Source organism: Bombus pyrosoma, linkage group LG4 (assembly GCF_014825855.1).
Source record: "Bombus pyrosoma isolate SC7728 linkage group LG4, ASM1482585v1, whole genome shotgun sequence".
NCBI classification, from domain to species: domain Eukaryota; kingdom Metazoa; phylum Arthropoda; class Insecta; order Hymenoptera; family Apidae; genus Bombus; species Bombus pyrosoma.
In genome coordinates, this window is record NC_057773.1 from 10,165,335 (window position 1) to 10,186,358 (window position 21,024).

Here is a 21,024-nt window from a genome sequence, read left to right on the forward strand (position 1 = left end):
TAATAGCTGAAATTAATCGATCGTACTCCCGTGTAGCGAGAGTCGCTTCGCCAAGTTTACGAGGGTTCTCGAAAAAGAGAACCGCAAATAAATACGGGCCATTAGTCTACCGGACGAAGATAATATCGAACAGGGAAAAAGGTAACTGTGAGTGAAAAGGGAGATTGAAAGGATACACTTATGAGAGTCTGGAAAGTTCGTGACCACTCATCTGAGTTCCAGTCGAAGGTCCATTTACGAAAATCGAGCCGCAGAAGGAAGGATTTTATGTAGCGTCAAATTCTATAATATTATACAAAGATTTAATGCAAGAAAGAGAAACATTTAATCGGTTGAGCGCGTTATCGTTCGAGAAATAACGGTAAGAATTGAAACTAAGGTTCATTCGAGTTTGTCAAATTGAAACCGCGGAAGCGTGATTCGATATTACGATCCGAGTTAGTACTACGAAAACTAGTAGTACGAGACACGGAATATTGATGTTTCGAGAGTACTATTTAATATTTATAAAAGATTACACCTCATCGATGTGCATATGACGCTTTACATTTATATTTCAATATATCTCCAAGCACAGCTTTAAATCTCTAGGAAAGGCTATGCGGTTGAATTCTTGTGCACTAGATAGAATCTAGTCTATCGATCCTAACTACAGAAGCAGTCGATAATGCTGCCGAGGACCGAGAAATAATATATCAATCGTCCATAAATTATCCTGTGGAAATCCTGGTGGAGATTGTGGTGCGCTGATGTTTCGGGCGCCACGTAGTCGTAACTACCCTCTGTGTTGTCTTCCTCTTCCGGTTCCACCCAGTCTTGATTCCCAAAGCCCATCTTTCTCTTTACTCCACTCCTTGCGTGCTTTCTTTCTTTTCTATTCTGCCACCCCATTATATTATCCTGGGCTCTACGTTGTTAGGGACACAAGGGTACAACGAAAGCCCATCAAGAGGATCTCAACACGAGGCAGGAAGTCGACGGGAAAATGGAGAAGCTGCTGTTCCGGCATTTACATACCGTTCCAACGTTGTCCTCTTTGCAATTCCTGTCGCTTTCTTGCGCCCTCTAATATTGCGGCCAACCCGTATTACGCTCTCAAATGCGGAAAGAAAGTCGAGAAACAGAGACGATTATTTCACCTCGCGAATACATACGAGACTATGGCGTTCGTTCTCGAAATCGGCCACCGCTTTTTTGTTTAATGGTTCTTGCGGGATAGGGGATACGTTTGGTCTCTGCTCTGGAAATTTTGATGTCGAGTAATCGTCCGTGGTTCGTAACATTTTAAGAGCAAGAAAGGTGGAAACTATAATAAATGGTACGAAATTTTGTGATGCGTGAACAAGTTAAATGAGAGGAAACAGTTGTAGCGAACATGATAAGATTTCGAAATAAGAATTCGTTGGATCGTGTATGGCGCAGGTGTTGTCTCTATCAATCTTTTCTCGACGACCCAGGCCACACTGTAGAAAAGTACACAAAAGCAGGGGCAATAAAAGTCGTAGAACGTGGAAGATTTGGGAACGAGTAGCCGAACAAGTGGGAGTTAACCACGTCTCCCCTTTGTTGCCAAACTTAGTCCATTTATTCACCCTCTTCGCTCGTCACTCGTCACAAGGCAGGATGAAAACAGCACAAGGAAGGATCTCGAGAGGAAAGACGACGGATATCCAGGGTGATTCTCTCGGCGAGTGACAAATGTGATCTTTCGAAATGTCCTCACCTCGATCTCGTTGAATGTGCAAAGTAGAATCTGGCAGATGTGAAAAAACGGCTTGACGTCGAACGCTTGTTTTTCTTTCTTTTGTCGTCTCGACTACCGTGGTATACCTTCCTGTACGAACCAACAGCCTTGTTCTGCGATTCTTCACGCTCGTAGCACGTTTCGAGAGGGGAAACCGTAAAGGGGGAAACATCGTAGCTCGTTTAACGCGGACAGAGACGAAGCGAGATTTTTATGTAACAAATGAGAACGGACGCGAGTCTGAAAAAGTGGAAACGGAACGAGGAAATATGAACGGGCAACGGGCCTTGTATACCGGTTTTTCATTGTATTTAATTATCGAGCGATGCTTTTGAGGAATAACCCCGTTTGTAGAAAAGCAGGGCTTGACTCAAAAGACAAACAAGGCGGAGCAACTCGTTTAATATACATAAGTCAATGGGATGAAAGACGTTCTATTTAATTCTTCTCTCTGGCTATTACATTACCACGGCAAGATAAAAAGCCACCTTCGTGGAAGAGTCAGCTCCTTCCCCATCGAAAAAGGATACCGCATCGTTTGTAATAATAAGTAAACAGACCAGGGGAGGAAACACAAGGAAGTAGAATGTTTAACCATCCGCGTCTTCTTATTCTTTCAGGAAATCCTCCGTGAGTTTTTTAGCCTCTAAAGGCGAAATCTTTTCGAGGGTACGGGAGAACAAAGAAAGAGACTGCTTGTTCACTATTCATTTGCAGTGAGTTTCGTCCAGAAGACAGAGACTCGGGGAGACTAAGAAAAGGGAATCGTCTGGTCTTACGCGTCGCTGTATTGCTAGCTACGTTGCTGCTCCGCTAAAACTTCTCTGAGCCCGGTAATGTCATTTCGAAGTAGTTGGAAGTTACCATACCGTGGCTGTTCTTCCTATCTAACGTCGCCAGAAAATGTTTAAACCCGAGGCCCATGTTTGGTAGTTAGCAGCATTTTCGCCATAAATCGTTTCGTTGTAAATCATTTCTCGAAAAATCGCCAATGAGTCAACGACATCCGACGAGATGAAATGTCGTTAATTTTCTTCGAGTATGGAAAAAATATTCCCTTGCAGGAAAATTTCCGAGAAGGATTAATTGGATATTCAAATGCGAAGGAAATGTGTAATATTCCTTGGATGCTAACGACTACTTTTTTTTATGAGAAAAGAGAGACGGATGTTAATTTTGCACGAGATGGTTAATTAAAGCGGAATGAGGTAGACATCGCTGGTACAGGCCGCGGAATAATATTCATTATTAAATGATTTATGACGGTCCATTAACTGAGTCTCTCGTTGACCTATGAATTTCGACGTTGTTGCGGCAAATGTCGATCCTTTTAAACACTATGTGTTTCGAGCGTGCTTGTTGTTATTCGATGTACTTGATCGAGAAAAATTGCTCGAGGAAGATTGCGCGACCAATTTGGCAAGGCTACAAGCTAACATAGAATTGATACAATCGTTCGTAAAAACGAGTGTGCCTCAGTAAAAATTCACGAGTGATTTAAAAAGGAAATAAAATTTCTAAATATCGATATAATTGCGTGAATCTAACCAAAATAATCAACGAAACTTTATTAAGATTCATCGAGCTTCACTGAGCTCCGCTGAAAGCTCCCATTCAATGAAAAGTATCGATCGTGTCTAATTAATTGACTTTAACCCCTTTCTTTGCGATACCTAAGTGCGTCCCGGTATAGGATCGTTTCTGATGCCTAAAGGACCCCTGCGTACCAAACTTGGATGCCTCCAGGGGCATCCAGCAATGGAAATTCAATTTCACTGGAAACGCCAGGCGAAACAAGATTTAGCGAGACGCACGATAGGTGACACGAGACACGGTGCATCATACTGTAAGACAAATATCGAACATTTCATGGCATGTGACTTCCAGATCGATGGTATCTACTGAAATCTAAATGTTTCGCCGGTATCATACGGAATCAGAATATTTGATATTTCTTGAAAACGACACCCGAATTTCCGGAGAACGAGCCAGGAACGTAGAATTTTGTGCTGGATTACCACGATATAAGCCGAAGAAATATACGCTTGTTGACATCTAAAAATACCTAGCTACACGAAAATGGATTGTGCTGGAGTTTATCATGGCTATATAGATGAAATATAGATCGAATTTACGAAGCGTTCAATTTTAAGAATACGACGTCCATTTTTACGAATTCCAATGCCCCTAATCTAGAATGTATGGTCTGTAATACTCTGTAAACTTCGACCAAGTTGGCGTTTCTATCTAAAAGCTCTTACTGGGATATACATAGACACTTTTATTCGAACCACAGTAGCGCACCAGCTATAGCATTATACAGCAGCAGCTGCAATATGCAGCAAATTTGATTCAAATTTGATCAACATAATCGCGATAGACATATCCCATTACAGTGCTAATGAAATTTCAAAATGTTTTGTATAACAAATATCCAATTCATAACAGAATACTTTCGTGAACCATTGTATACGGTAGAAATATAGTAACTGGGAAACTATCCGAGCTACATTTCGCTCGAACAACGTGGTCACGTACGTATTACTAAGTGGAACGAAGGAGCTGTCCCGGTTGCAACTTCGTCGGATTGCATTAAGAAGTTCAATTTATCGAGTTACATCCTCAACTTTAAGATCGCTGGAATACTAACGACTCGGCAAGTCGCATTTTATTTCTCGCCTTCTCGTTTTGCGTTAACGAGCTCGGCCCTTTCCTCCGTCTATCGAACTTCGATCGTTTGAAAATGCGTTCGATAACGAACTTCGACGAAATTCTGAATATTTAAGCAAGACGTAAATTATGAAAGAAACGAAGCGTGCATGAAACGGGTAATTTTTCGCGAGCAGAGTTAGTTGTCAGGAGGGAAAAGAAAGTCAGTAAAGTTTGCGGGAAAAAGGACGTCACTCGAAGAAACGAGACCGTCACAACCTTTCGCTAATTCTTCGTTTAAAATGTAAGACCTTTCCACTCCACTTTGTTGCCCTGTACTTTTCTGGGAATTACAGATGACGTTCTTGCTTATTTTGCCTCTGTCGACATGTTCCTTGATTGCTCTTCTGTTGCATAACATAGCTTTTTGCTTGACCACGTTACGTTAGCTAATTTCATATCATAGAGTTTCATAAGTAGAGAACCTCTTTCCGAGGCTTTTACTAACGTTAAACATCTTTTAAAAATTCTCCATTTAAAACAATAATAAGCAACGTGGATTCGATTTTTAATTACTACAGTGGCAAATTCTAACAAGGAATTTCCATTATAAATTTAGTAGCTATATAAAATAAATAAAAGTTGGTACCATACATAAAAGTACGTGTCATACGCAATGAACGTGTTAAGAAAAAGCATTGACGTAAAATTGAAATCAGAAATCACGGCACGTTCATATTTACCTTAAACTTCAAAAATTGTCCAAAGAAATAGAAAATAGAAGAACACAACTGAATTAAAAATAATACAAAGAGCCGAACGGAATTACGAATTAAATTTATTTCCTCTGACTTTTGAAATAACAATGGTATTAGCACTGATTCAAAGTTCGCGATTATTCTGTCGAAATTGTTAATTCAAACGAATAAAAAATCATAAATCAAATTGACTCACCAATCTTGACGACTGAGGGTAGCGCTGTGACGTTGAACAGCAGCTGAAGCACGAAGACGGTGGCTACCAGGCAGCCTAAATTCATAGCTCATCTCGAATGCTCACCGTTGCGGCCTCTCTTGTTGGCCCTTTACACGCACACCACCTCACCAATCACGTCCGAGAGCTGGCACACACGACGCTCCTGTGCATTTACCTGAAAGCAAGTTAACAAAGCTCGGATGAGCTTGCAGGTTCTCTGGTGCATTTCGCTGCTGCGACCACAACGCGACAATCGCCGGAGAAAACGCTTCGTACTGCGTGCACCGTACACCCAACGATGACGCTAATGTATAAACTTCGCGTGATAATAATACGAGTTCCCTTAAACTCGCTTTCAGCGAATAGTCCATACTAAATCTTTCTTTGCTCCATCCCCTGTTGCTCTTTAAATTTATTAATTTATTCTTTCTTGGACTTTAAATATATTTTTTTATCGATGGATTTTTTTAGAGAGATTTGCATGTAAGTTTGGAAATTCATTTTTAGAACCATTCTGGACATTTAATTAAGGATATTTTAATAATATTCCGCGTATTTTAGAGAAAAAAAAGTTCTCGGCTTTTCATAATTCCCTCTCCATATTTCCCTCTTTAGTCTCCTGTCGGTGCAGCTAATTTTCCTCTAATTTTTTCCACGGAACGACATTCGTTTCAAACAAATACGCTTTTTTCTACTAAACTGAAAATATTTCAAAGTAATTTGACATACAACAATATTACAAGAAAAGCGATATTTTTCGTGCACATTTAGACTCTTCTGGGTACAGTACAATGTTAGCAACACTCTATGGAATATCTCCAAGATTTAAGATTCCAGATCTTTCGTTAAATTATTCACGCGTTCATGAAACAAGGGTAATTGCCAATCCTGTAATCATAAATAATCACTACGACGCAAAATTAGCGGAATAAGCATCGGCTCAATATGGCAGTCGTATCGCTTTATGCTTTATTACAAGTCGGTTTGGTAATTACCGTAAATTAATGCGAGCAGATGTGCAAGCACAGTGGAACAGAATTACTGATTGTCGAATTATTCGAGCTCAACCATTTATTCGATATTCCGGATAGATCGCAGCAAATTACATGGACCAGGAAAATCTTTGTCGACATAATAGGAACCGTTTTCATTCAGTTTTTAATCCTGTCCAATTAACGCTTTAAAATACGTTTTTCATCTCCTCCATATAAATACCTCATTCACATTTATTCCTCCAAGCAGTTTCAATTATATTTCATAAAGATGTTTAAAGTACCTAGTTCAAAGTACGAATTCATTCAGTAAAATATGTACGCGTTTCATTGACCCAACAGAATCATTAAATTCAGGGTTAAGATAGCGCTTCAAAATTTTTTACTTTTCCACGTGCTAAACCTGAACTCGTACACTTTTTCACCCGGGAGCTGATATTTCTTGGCCAATTGAAAACTTCGTATTACAAGTTATACATTAGAAAGTTCACATCGGTACCACAGCGACTGAAAACGTGCCAAATTTCTTTCAACGCTACAGCTATATTTACGTAAATGCAGAATAAAAGAAGAGACTGCCCCGGCATGAAATAGCGGAATATTTTCACTTTGCTCTGAATACGCTACAGTGACCCGTATTGCGTGCCTCAAACCAAACGCAATGTTTCTCATTGATCGTAGAACGAGAAGCCGCGCGGCGATTCTACGAGCATTGTCGCAGAATTTACATTTTGCACACGACACCCGGAGCACCCTCCAGGTCGGAATTTATTGTTGCAAACATTCTCATTCGCGCTTACGTGTATTGCTGGCCTCGAGCGTAACACCAACCTTGTAAAATTGAAATTTATTCACCGAATTTCATTTTTGTCGTTATTGAAATTTAAATTTCCTCCAAAAATTGTTGTTAGAAATGTTTTTACACCGACTTGTTTCATTATTTTTATCAATCCAGGAATATCACTGAACATGAACAAACTTCGTTTACTGTATCATCAAAGATATCGTTATTATACAAGAAAAGTCAGTAACAATAATTTACGATTTCTAATTTGTGATTATTAAAGCCTTGCTAATAATATTAATTAAATTATGCAAGACCACCTAGTTCATTATCACCGCCGAACGATATTCTTCTATGAAACGTGGCAAAACAAGACAACAACGTGTAATCGATAAAAGCAAAATGCAACAGTTGGCGATACACACCGAGCGCATCAATATCACCGCGAATGTTAATGGACAAACGATATTCCGATATAAGTTTATCGACATTTTTCTGCAATTTCAATGTCACTTATCTGGCCGTAAAAAAGAAATGGACGATCGCTCTCTATTTTCAACTCGATAAATGGTTAGTTCGTTGGCTACCGTGCGACTCGTAGATAGCAGGGTCGAAGAATTTGTCTTAGGGATTTCGTCCAATTTATTTCACTCTGTGTCTCGGCCATTGGCCACCGTGTAAACTCGACCCCGTGTTAGTCACAAATCCTCCTACGACAATCACCAAGTACTTGTTACCTATTAAGAAGTAACAATTTCTTCCTGAACAAAGAATTATCCGACTCTGAATAGATATAAGCCGTATCAAACGTACAACGGCGCACATCATTAAAAATCATATCCTTTCCTTATATCTTTTCTCTATAATTTTATTTTTCAAATCTCAAGCGTATAAATTGCAAATTCCAGATTCCAGCTACACGGCGGTTCAATCGATGCGAAAGTACCTCATTAAACGTTATTCGGTGTCTCGAAAATAAAGCCGTGAAATTGCGTCATTGTCTGGCCGTGTCTATCGATAGTTGGTCCGGCTGGTAGACTTTTTATTCGACTTTAATTCAATGTAACGATTGTTTCACGGGCTAGAAGGAATTCTAGGAAGTTGCGTGGCTTCTTACTGTCGCTTCAGAAGAAACAATGCAACGACTTTCGGCCGGCGATAACGCGACTTGGTGTATTCGAAGATTGTTTCAGACTCGTAGACTCGTTGGCGACTATCTTTGGGCTCGCTCCATTTTCGCGTCTCGAACTATGTATTTACAACGCGAATTCGACATCTACACCCACGATTTTTCTCCTCTGAATAATACTGGTTACATGTTAAACGAAAATAACATTTTCTCCGAAGAAAAATATGAGGTGGTCGAATTGAAGCGTGTGTTGTTTGAAAAATTATCGCGAGTCGCGCGGAGGCAAGTATTATCAGTGATTTTTATGTCTTCCCCATGGTGTTTAAATCTCTCGTCTATTTGTGCTAACTGAGAGAAACGTAAGCACATTAGTTGATTCGACCGAGGTTATTTACGCTGTCGACTGTAGAATATTTTGGTAGAATATTTTAATGGAAATGGGAATTTAAACAAACACCAGACGAAGACAGTGAAAGGGTAAAGGCGTAAATTTCGTGGTGAACCTTTGCAATTTCAACATCCCGGATTGTTTCGCTGGAAAATAAACGAGCGGCAATTAGGCAACCCGTAATTAGAACAGTTCAGCCGAGAAAGTTGCACGTTACCGATAAATAACGTCTTCCTTTCTTCGAATGCTAACTGTGCTTTCAGGTGAAAATAATACGACCGTTAAACAAAAGGGATCCGAATCTTATATTTCTTCGATTCAATTTCGTCGTGTCGTTTCATCCGGCCATAATTCGTATCCGCTATAAAAACGTTCTAATCGCATCGAGAAAAAGAAGAAAATAACCGATATGGAAGATAAGAAAAGTTTAGGAAAGAAAAGAAGAAGGACTGATCCATCCCACGCCACGCTTTGAATATCTCTTCTCTTCTTTCTTCTTTTATCTATCTGGACCCTTCTATCTCATCCCCTTGCTCAACACCTTTGTCAGCCACCCTTTCTTTTGTGATTTATGATTGCTCGAAGCATCTTGCCGAGATCATCTAGAAAGCCTCGGGATAAGGAGATAGAGGAAATGTTGGATCGACAGTTCTCTATCTCTCCTCTTCATCGAATAGAAACATGGTTATTTCTTTGGGGAAAAAATATACACTGTCTCGCGAAAGTATTTGGATAGTTACTAGAGAGAGCATCTATATCTATGTTGTATGTGTATTATAAAATATTTAGAAATTTCAGTAGCATTGTAGTAAGACACGACCATTGAGATTATATCGGTCAAACTTGAAACTGATCCGAAAATATATACAGAAATTACAAGACACACAATTATAGTTTATTTTTTAAATTAAAAAATTGCCAATCTTCAATCGGAAATGGATGAAGAAAAATTCTCATTACAAAATGCAATGTTACGCGAATCAATTGTGAAGCAAGCTATACTCGCATCAAAGGGCCAGGAATTTTGCAATATTTCGCATGACGATCGACGAGAACTGATTTTCGCTTATGCGGGCGATTCCACAAAAGGTTCGACAGTAGATGGTTACGTCAGCTCTTACAATAGCTTCATCGATTGCGAGCATTGTCCTTTTTTTTATCGATCGTGTTATCTAGTCACGTGCCATTGAAAGATTCGTGGAATTAGGCAGCGAGTCGTACGAAATAAGCGGGTAAAATATTTAAATACGTCACCTGACTGAATATCAAATCCGGTCTGTGCTCGACGTTCAAAATTTATATTTGCTGCTTGTTGTTCTCTTCAGTCCTCTCCCTCTCTCTCTCTCTCTCTTTCTCTCTCGCTCTCTCTCTCTATTCTTTTTTTATTTTGGCGGAGTGCACCTCTGCAGTCATAAATCTAGAACTCGTGGAAAATTACGAGGCTAATATTTCGAGTCTAGTTTTATCATTATTCTGTCTCAACGTTACTTCGATTTCGTGACTTGGAATAAAAATATAGTTTAATAAATTTAGACAGGAAAAGGCTGGCAACGTTTCGCCGCGTCGCGAAATTTAATAAAGAAGCCCGCCATGTTCCCTTCGTGTTTTCTTGTAACCTTCGTTTAAAAATTTGACGTCGCACTGATTACGGGGAAACGCGATTCGTGGATCGAATTTAATTCGACTGGCAGTTCTACGGACTGTCGGCAGCTGGTAGAGTACGTTTCCGTTTTGATCCACGTAGAGAAAAAAGAAAGAAAAATGATCAACAGGCTAACGAATAGTGAAAACAATGTGAATGAAATATCTCTTGTATCTAAAATTATTTTTTGATAAATTTCTAAATCACTTCATTTAAAAAAATTAAAAGCTCTTTTGTTGTCTTTTCAAAAGCATCTCAATGAAACGCGTAACTAATTATCAAGCAATCAGCAACTACGAGTACCTGATACAAATGGCGAAAATTCCAAACGTAATAAATGTAGCAATAAATCAACAGCGCTGGCTGCTTCAAATAAATTACATGGAGTAAACTACGTGCGGGTTGCTTGGCAGGCGTCATTTGTACCGGTTCGCCAGGCGTAATTTATTCGCGAATTATGCGTCAATGCATCTGCCGTGCAGGAAAGCGCGACGAATAGTCAATTGTAAAATTGTTATTGGTGGTTCAAGTCTAAAATACGTCCTGCTGCTGTAATTTACTTCGGCCCATACCCTTCGTCGCGACCCTCTAGCCGGGTATAAGCGGTCGAACGACATTAAAGCTCGTGCCATTGTTCCGACGTGTATTCACTCCGAACTTCAACCACGACCGATGTCAGTTGGCACAGGGTTGGCTGGGATAACCGACCAACCTATCACGCGTCAAAATAAACCTTGTTTCGCCGAACGCGCGGCAAGTCACGTGGAAAAAATATCGCGAACGAATACAGACAGCGTGAAAAAATACAGTGTCAGGATAGTTCACGTCATGTGAGCCACGGTTCTCCGATATTTACCGACGAACAAATCAAGTGTGGACACGTTCGTTTTACCAAGAAATTGGGCCAGATATGTTACGAGATTCTACGCGTGTTACGCTATTTCTCGTTCGTACATTTCGAGAGATTCGCATTTCGATGATTATTAAAGTGTATATACTTTAACCTCTACCTTTAATAATATTGAATCACACGTGTTTGGAAGAAAAATTCAGTCCTGAATTTCAATTTTCAGGTCGAAGAGTGTTAAATATAAATTACACGAATATTCCGATGTTCGAAATAAGAATATCTAACACTCATATATGCAGGTTGCTACTAAAAGAAGCATGGAGATCGAAACGAATTTAAGTGTGAGAAACAGGTTAGATATTATTGGCTTCGTCTTATTTAAGAACTCGACTCAGGGCATTATATTGGATGTTCGAACATATTCCGACCCAGATATTTAATACTGCGAATAGCAATACCGCGTAAATAATTCGCACGTTCGACTGTTATATTTAATTGGTCGATTCTGTCGCCATATTTAATTTCGGTTTCTAACGGTCACTCAGGATCGACACTGACACACTATGTGCTTTTTACTTTTCACAAGTTTGCGTTTATTCGAACAGTTACACAGTTTTAAACGATCTAAAACGTAGTAGGGAACAGTTAAATGTACTCACGAAGCTGTATTGCGTGTGTCAAGTGTTGCAAAGCTGCTGCGTAGGCCGAGGGACGCGGTGTCGTGGGTAATCGATGGATTTATCGATGGACACGTGACGATCGGTGGAGGATTTTCGAAAAGGTGGACGCAGAAGGGCATGCGTGGTCGGTTTCGTTCCCGCGGCACGCGTAAACATAACCTCTATGGCGGTCGAATTTTCATCGCGACGACGTAAACACAAACACCCTATCGAGGCAGCGGCCGGCGCGCGACTGCCACTGGTCCTTCGGCCGTCGACTCACGAAACTACCCGAAATCAACCGATCCGCGTTTCGAGCCGGCCACGTGCTCCTGCCTCTGTTACACATGCGCCTTCCCACGTGCTCCGTCTGTCCTATAAGGATACCGCTAAAGTACCAGTCAGACGCAACATTTTCTGTCTTCCTTTAATGGACTTTTAATTAAAATCTTTGAAATTCAACGCGTTATAACGCTTTTTAACCATTGTGTTTTGATACAGTGGTCTAGCCGCGAAAAACTATGTTTCAATTTACGATTGTATAAATTATTAAAGATAAATTAGATTGTTTACATTTTTGAAAGTACAAACTGTACAAATTCGAAATATTTAAAACAAAAACTGGATTATATAAGTAAAAAGCTGATAATATACATCAATATAAAAATAAATACAGAAAATGAATAACATTTATCGAAAAATGTTATCGTTATTATCACTGAGGCAGCTACTCGTATGTATATTTGCTTATATCTACAGTTTTTAACAAAGCTAACGCTTCTTCTGTGAGCTGCCCAGTACTTTCACATTTTAGATCCTTAAGCTACTTATTACGGGATCTGAAGACACCAAGAGCAGATCGTCCATACATTCTTTCCTTGAACATTTTCTTGTATCATACTGCCTATAATATTTTGTAGTTTTGTTTATTGAAACAAACTTCTTAACAACTTCTTAAACAATTTTCATAAGTAAATAGCAACCTAATAAAGGATTTAGGAACTTAATAATACTGAGAATTATGTAATAAGAAATGACAATTTTCGATAAATATTTCAATTTAAATGTTCGAAATCTTAAATAAAATAACGATTTTCGACGATTTTTTCAATTTAAATATCTGAAATTTAAAACAATATAATGTTTTTATACGAATTTCTAAATTTTAATATTTAAAAATTAGAACGATATTACGTTATTTAGTGGATATTTCAATATAAATATTTGAAGTTTTTGGAACGGTATAAATATGGTTTTTTTATTAGCTTGAAAAAAGACAGAAATGAGTTCTGATTTATTTTTTCCCTGTTTAGAATTTCATTTCATTATTTTATTTTTAAAATATTAATAATTAAATACGCGATGATATTCTATGAATATTAGATCGAAGTGTCATACAGCTTGCACACCATGTAAAGAATTATTGGTTTCAACTGCAGAACAAAGTTAACAACTTCTCTTCCTTACTTCCTTGTTCCGCCACAACTTGGTCACAGGAAACTGTAACGACTTTTCAAGTAACGTTAAAGTAAAATTCATTTTTCGGAGTGGCGAGCGGTATTCGACAGTAAGCAGAAATGAAATTGGCATGACTTACAACTTTTACCATTGGGTACCGTTATACAAAATTCTTCCTATCTTTTTGCACCGCAAATTTAAATTAACTTTTTGCTGTGCTGCGTATAATTCGGCTTGTTAAATATTTAACGAAATTCAGAGTCTGGCATCTGTAAATAATCTTATCTCTGACTAGATGAAAATTTCATAATAATTTCCCATTATTTACGCTAAACATTTATAAGGCGAAAGTGGTTGCAGAAGTTTATGAGAGTTTTGAAGAAACCTAGCAGTCGCTCAGATTAATTAGGACCAGACAAACAGAATTTTATATCCGTCTTTAAAACTTTCTGGTCTTTCTCCGCAAAGTTGATGCAATTCGAATCTCAGAACTCCTTGCATTAATGTATGTGCCCCTTTATGCTGGTCGACAAGGCTCCACGAAATCGATCAACGTCTCCACTGACACCACAGTGGAGTACATCAATTCGATGTACGTTCATCTATGCCCTACGTCGTAATAAAATAAAACAAAAATTAAAAACACAAACTCCCTATGAGTCGCTCGGTACGTCCTCACTGCGCGCATCGGCGTGACCTTTTTTGAAAGTAAACACACATCGATTTGGAATCGCCATACCACACAATCTTTTGAGACGTGCTGATGACATATCCCCATATATTCGATTTTGTCGATCGGATATGGAATTTTAGACGAGAAAATTAGTTTGTATTATCGATACAAAATGGTCGTGCTTATAAATGGAAAAATTATTACACGCCGATTTTCTTTTTTTAAGATCAAAGGGAAGGTTAAAAAAGAGATGGTTCAGGGACGTAAAGATTTTATGAGAAAATACACGCGAGAAGCTTATACGAAAGTCTACTAGTTATTACCTTTTTTACCATCCATCTTTCTGAACACATGCGGGAATAAAAGACACGTGTCGTAAACTAAAAGCAGATTTCAGCAACCTGCATATCTTCGTACGATCTATATATAAGACGTCTGATTACCTGTAATAAATATTTGGATATTTGCCTCTATCTTATAACAACTTTTACTCCACTATTATTAGAAATTTAAAGAAGATAACAACATTCTATAAAAACAAAATGCAAACTGGATCAGAAATAACGAATGACTTTCACATTTAAAAGTCTAATTAGAAGAGAAGCGTGAAAGGAAGCTAATTAGAAGAACAGAAATATTAAAATTCTTAAAGACATTCATGCCGATTATTCGAAAGTTTTATAGAGAAGAGAATTACGTACCGTTTTGGACATATTCGATGACTCAGGCAGCGATCGTTAGAGGTGAGATTTTCAGGATGTCGCCAAAGTTCTTCGTGGGGTAACTGCACCCCTAACTTTGCCTGGTTGTGTAACACCGACGGTGTGCAAACAGGGCAAGCACTGGACGCAACAGGTCGCATGACATTTATATTTCCATGTAGATCAGGACTACGGTTTAGCCGGGACACAAACCCGTTGATAAAACGTAGGAATCGTGCTTTCGAACTGTTAGCTACAATCCCAAGTGAACGAGATAGTTGCTTGTATATCCGGAGGATGGCGACGCGCTCGAACTCGGCAAATGCTTCCTCCGCGACTTTCACCGATTCTTTTACAGCCATATCGGCACATGGAATTCCATTTTTTCTTGTTTATCTATACGACCTATAGAAACAAGGTACGGAATTTCATAGCGTTAAAATTCGCTTTCCATACACATAAATATTGTTCTACACGTTGAATTCCCATCCTCAACGATCACTTCCGGTTCTGTAGCTGTATCTCGCTATAAACTTCTATACAAATGTCGATATTTTGTCTTTTTTATGATGGAAGTTTATTACAATTTCGTTACTTTAGAAATTGTTTTTTTTTTCAAATCAAGCAAGTATACCTAGTAGAGTCGGATCATTTTAAGACGAGATCGAAGATTCTAAAACGGAGGTCGAGCAAAGAAACTGAGGAAGAAACTGAAGTAAGAAAGTGAGATGACGAGAAGATGACATTGCGGTAGGAGAGTTGTTGGCACGAGACACGGTTATCTCACTGCTTCAAAGCGAAAGCAAACTGCAGGCTTATTTAAAGCGGTCACTTCCGTATTCGACTTCCGTTCTTGCCCGGATTCCGTAGAATATCCGCAGGAAATTCCTGGTGCTCTCCGGCTACAATCCTGAAAGAATTTCATCACCACTAAAGAATACATTTTCTAGAATCAGAAATTAGAAAGTGAACGTTTATTCTCATAAATTTATCGCTTCCTTTATCGACGTTCCACCGTTTCTTTCGTGCGATTAATTAACCAGCCGACTGGTTTTATACATTGTAATATGACAAGTTCGCTGAGAGGTTTGCACGGTAACTGATTAACACGACGAAGTACAATTCTGCGTTATTTGTGTAATAGAAAGCACTGCAGGCCAGGCATAATGGGGAACAAATTGCCATCGCGTACAACATATCGTGTTATGAGACGAATATACCATAATATGGCCGATATAATTTATAACCGGCTTCAGGACGAAACCGTTCGTCCATTAAATACCATTTCCACGATCGACGCGCTAACACGATGACCGTTCTTCAGCTCGCAATGGCTAAACAGATGCGACCCACGAAACGGAATTACTAATTACCGGCCCGCAATTACGCGTAATTGCCCGGGCTCGATGGGAGGGAGTCAGCTTTTAATAATGGTCATATTCATAAAACGCATACTACACAACGTATATAACACTGCGTGAAAGTTTTGGAAACGGATCAGAGAAACTCTGAACGTTTTGCTATAGGTACGTTGCGATAATCTTGTTAGAATATTTACGCAGTTCCAAATAATAATCTGTCGAAACTCTTGAATCAACTGGTACGTTGCGTGCATGCATTAAACGTTTCATTCGCACGCATTTCAATCTTTCAACGAATTTCTCCAAATTCTCTCTTTTTAAATTGTCCATTTCCGGCGCTTTTTCAAACGCGTCATCGTATCGTTAGTTGCGTTGAGGGTAACAAGCTGAAGCCGACATCCCTGAAAACATCGATCAATCGGGCAAACAGACGCGCGAATTATTCGTCCATATCTCTTTTGCACTATGTTCGCACTAAAATTTTCCTGGTGTTTTATTTAATTCGCATAATTCCTTCAAAGTATCTTGGTCTTCTGGAAACGCCCACATTCTCACACTTGATCTCGTATATTGTAGAAGTTACACGGTTTTTCTCGGGCAAATACTGATCACTCGATTCGGATTTTCTCTCCACTGCTTTTACTGTAAATTAAAAAATGTTACTATCATCACGTATACATCGAACCAAAATATGATTCTTTCGTGTACCGGTATTGATAGGAAAAGCGACTTTACAATACAATAACGGTAACGAAAAATCCTTTAATGAAACCAATGCTCCTGAAAAACCGTCTGTTATAAATAAAACCGAATTTATTTATTTATTTATTTATTTAACGGGCATGGGCCATTTGCTGCCGGATATTACATGAGTTAAACTACAAAAGAGTACGTACCATTTTTAAGTTACGATTTATACAATCTCATGTAAGTTAAGTGAAGTGCAAGGCAAATTACAATCGCGCAAGATATAGGTAAACATACACATTAGAATGTGATATCGTAATTACTCTCACAGTTTGACAGTCTTTATCGTAGAAGAGAAGGAACATTTATGACAAAAAATACGAAATTATGGTAGTTCAAACTGATTTTCTCTCCTTTCTTTACATAGAAATATGAATCATTTCGTGGATATTTATGGGAAATTCAAAGAAACTTGTACAAAAATACAAAATATGTAAATTACCTGTAGTATATCATTTCAATATACGTATTATTTAATAAATTAAACAAATCTTTGATTACGAAACTAAATAATACTAAATAATACAATACGTTCCTTGTCGATAATTTCGTAAAAAGAATTTATGATTTATCGTCATTTATCAAGATTTGCGTAGGCGTTATTGGTCAGGGCACTAATAAAGGCGGTGATCGGCGAAGCGGGGCGGCATCGGTGCTGGTTAATTTGGCTTGGTGCCCTTGATTAAACGTCTGTCCCTTATCGGGGTTCGAGTACGCCGTCCGCCTATAACCCTTCCGGTATGCTGGCTGAAAATTTATCGGCCGGACGGTGGCAAGGGTGTCGCCCTGGTATTGTTTTTCCGTTATCTTCAGTATGGTTTAGATTACTCGTGCTTCCGTAGTCGGTGCTCGCGACGAGCTTGCCGACCGGAACAATCATGGGCGGCAACGATGTCTGCCGTGTGCCAAACGATAAGCCGCCAGTTAAGCTCGACACAAATGCGCTCGCTACTGTGTAATAGCAAAGTACTCTGCCCTTGGAAATATTATACCGATGAAAAAGTAACTAATCAATCAACTTCAAGGTCGATTTATTTAAAAATAATTCCTCAAGCAGTAAAGAATTTCGATATAACTTGAGATTTAAAAAATTATACAAGATCGAGATGTGGAAGAGTAAGAATTAAAGATACTTCCTGTTTCGTTTCTTTTTAATTGAACTATTGCGGACTTTGATCGATCGATTCTTCGACGAGGAAGGAAGTGATATAAAATCAGAAGTTAACGTTTATTTAATGGAGGTGGGATTCGACGGTTGCCGTGCTATTTGAAAGTCAAATTAAACGAGTAAAGAAAGGGTAGAGACGATCGTAACGAGAATGAATGGGAAACCGATGGTTGGAATCGCTGAAGATCGATAAGAAGTGCTGAAAACGACGCTGAGGACTCGTAAAACGAAGAAAGGGAGGAATGCTATATAGCAGATAGGATCTGTCATACTTTCACTCGCACGAGATTCGATTTGTCTCGCTCATCTACCATTCATTACTCGAGTAACGAACATTTCCTCGTACTGAAAGTTTACATCAATTCGTCCCGATTTCAAAGAAATCGCGAAACTCGCCGACTTAAAGGACTCAACGACACCGAAACGAAGAAAGTTCAATTAACAAGATTGATCGCGTCTTGCATGTTGCAACGCGTCGTACGGCGTACGAAAATCTGGTTGAACGCATGTACACCCCATTTCCGCTGACATCCTACTCACGAACTTCTATTGTTATCAGATTCCGACCGTAAAGTCGACGCGTTATCCGCGATGCTGGCAGAGTCACGAACTTCCCATGAATCTGTGTTTCTGACTGGCCTGGTCGCGTTACGTATCGCTACCACGTCGAAAGCTTCTGTTTTCCGATCGAGACGTCGAAATATCACGCAACGACTGAGTTTCTTGCTCGAAAGTAACTACTTTTGACAAATTTCGCTCGTTCTCGGACTCTAACTGTATTTCTACGAGCTAACAAACACACGTCACGCATACCTGATATCTGTCTTCTTTTATCATTTCCTTTCTTCCCTGTCTTTCGTCTTCTGTTCGTTTTAAAGGCAATCTTTTCCAAGACAACGACGACATTCCATGCAATCTACCGTAACGACCTTTGATGTCGAACCTCCCCGTGGCCAATGAAGATAATGTTCGTGACTCCCGTCCGTGACCTGAGTCGATAGTGTCTCATGATAACGAGAGAAAAGAATTCGTTAACGAGTCGCACGAGCACGAGTCAGAGGGTGGGTGGAGTTTCGCGTGCGTGGTCGGCCAAGGTGTCAATGTTAATTGCGTCGAAGAACTTTCACGTCTTGAACAATTCCGAGCTGTCCCGTCGTTACGTCCATTCGTTTCAGATATTTGACAGCATCGACGTTGATCTTTTTCAACAAGTTCTCTAGGATATGAGCGCGGCGGTGCTGTCAGCCGCGAAGAATAGTTCAGCTTCCCTTTTCGCGGAGAACAATGATATTTAAAGGCATTTCTCGTAGCCAATTCGACAGCGATTTATTATCTAACCGCGAGAGAGAGACTTACAAATTCAGCGCATTCACCGCGGCCCACCTTGTCAGGCGAAAATCACGTTTCTCCTTCAAATTCACCTCAGAAATTCGCATCCATCAAAGTCTTCCTTTCCGCTTCCAAATTTATTCTGCTCGTCCATTTCGAAAACTTCGTCCATTAATATCGCTTGTTGTCCCGTTAAATATCAAACCTGGAATTTTAATTGTTCATATGCATCAGGGACTGAATCCGACTGGTATATCGGAGTGTACCACGAAAATTATAAAAATGCGTTATTATTCGCAAGCTGGTTGATTTCATCGTGCGATAAAATTGTCATTTCGGCCATGATATCATTTTCGAGAATTCTAGGACGTACATTGTCGTAGATAGCGCATTAGCGCAAAGTGAATTCAACCTCCCTCGGAGCGCGTTACGCCATTACGAGAATTACCAACGCGACTGCATTGCCTCTCTCTGTTTTTCTCCGTGTTACCGTAAAATTGCCCCGTTTATTGGGATTCATTGTTGTCCTCGTTCGGCGGCGCGCTCTGCCGTATTTACACGAGCTGCAACACACCAATCGGACGAAGAACGGGATGAGTGTCGGCTGCCAGTGTCGAATTAATTTCCGTCGTGCAGCATCATTGTCGCTCCCCTCCCCCTCGGCCCGATAAACGTTTTCGAGAGACGTTACCATTTCAATCCCACGTCATAGTCGGCGTTTCACCGAATAATAGCTTCTCAATAAGCTGAAAATATTGTCCAGCTCTTTGTTCGCGATCATAATTAAAGCTTCAATTTCTTTTGTAAATAGTAACTCATTATCGATGAATGCGAAACACGGCCCGTGCGTGATTTATGTGTGAAAGGAGAGAAGGACTCAACTTCCACGCAAAATACTCCGCTGCAAAGAGTCTCTTTTGTCACGTTTTCAGCGGCGTTTCATTAAACGACGCCATTCTGCTAGGGATGTTTATGTCGTTCGTTGAATCAGGTATTGTTCACTTAACTGGCACGATCCTAGGTGTAACATTCATTTAATGGGCACGATGGGGGCAAAATTGCAGCGAATCATGATTTCGTCGGGTTCCATAGAATTTCACCCCGGGGCCAGGATAATCGGATTCTCGTTGGGAGTGCTTTCACGCGATTCATTAGAGCGCCATTTATATTTCTCGACGGTGAAAAACGAATCAATCGGGCAAAGTATGTTTAATGGCAGCCGACCTCATACGATTTTCCGTCAAATATCAGTTCCAGCGATCGAATTTTCTACATAACATCCAAACGAGAAGTTAAATAAGATCGAGAGGAAAAGAATGGTAGACAAATTACGTTATATCGTGCACTTAAAACGATAAAGACGAAACGACGTCGCGTAGCGATTTTTTGTCGCAACTGTACCTGACAGCGTGTTCCGACCTTTCTGTAAAAAGTTGTTGTTCCACGATAAAACGATACGCCAGTTAACATTGTTTACGGCTCGTTCGATTCCATAAAATCAATAGACCAGCATGACGCGTCGATTAAAAAATATTCCAACATCGCGACCATTTTACCGCGATTCGACGAGCCTATCATTTTTATTCGTTCGATTGAATTACGGTCGGTTGCTTATTCTCGAAAAATACGAACACGTGTCCTTTCTCATCGACAATCTTAAATGTTACGAAAGCACACTGTCAGCACGTGACAATATCCACTCGTAAAGCCGTCCTTTATCTTTCTCTTATTCAGAGTTTCTCGTAATCTTACGGAAGTTTCATTTCAGGAGTATG

General features: G+C 39.5%; 1 protein-coding gene and 1 long non-coding RNA gene across 7 annotated transcripts in view; one reads left to right on the forward strand and one right to left on the reverse strand.

Moving 5' to 3' along the window:
* LOC122566726 (glutamate receptor ionotropic, kainate 2) overlaps positions 1 to 12,076 on the reverse strand; it is a 112,210-nt gene extending 100,134 nt beyond the window's left edge. For all 6 annotated transcript variants that reach the window (XM_043724393.1, XM_043724390.1, XM_043724388.1 and 3 more), the window contains exons 1-2: positions 11,813 to 12,076; positions 5,348 to 5,543 (exon numbers count right to left, since the gene is read on the reverse strand). In XM_043724393.1, coding sequence (XP_043580328.1) covers positions 5,348 to 5,432 — 85 coding nt within the window. In that variant the 5' untranslated portion in view covers positions 5,433 to 5,543; positions 11,813 to 12,076. The remainder of the gene's footprint in view (positions 1 to 5,347; positions 5,544 to 11,812) is intronic.
* LOC122566733 overlaps positions 1 to 21,024 on the forward strand; it is a 60,446-nt gene that overhangs the window by 36,864 nt on the left and 2,558 nt on the right. The window lies entirely within an intron of this gene.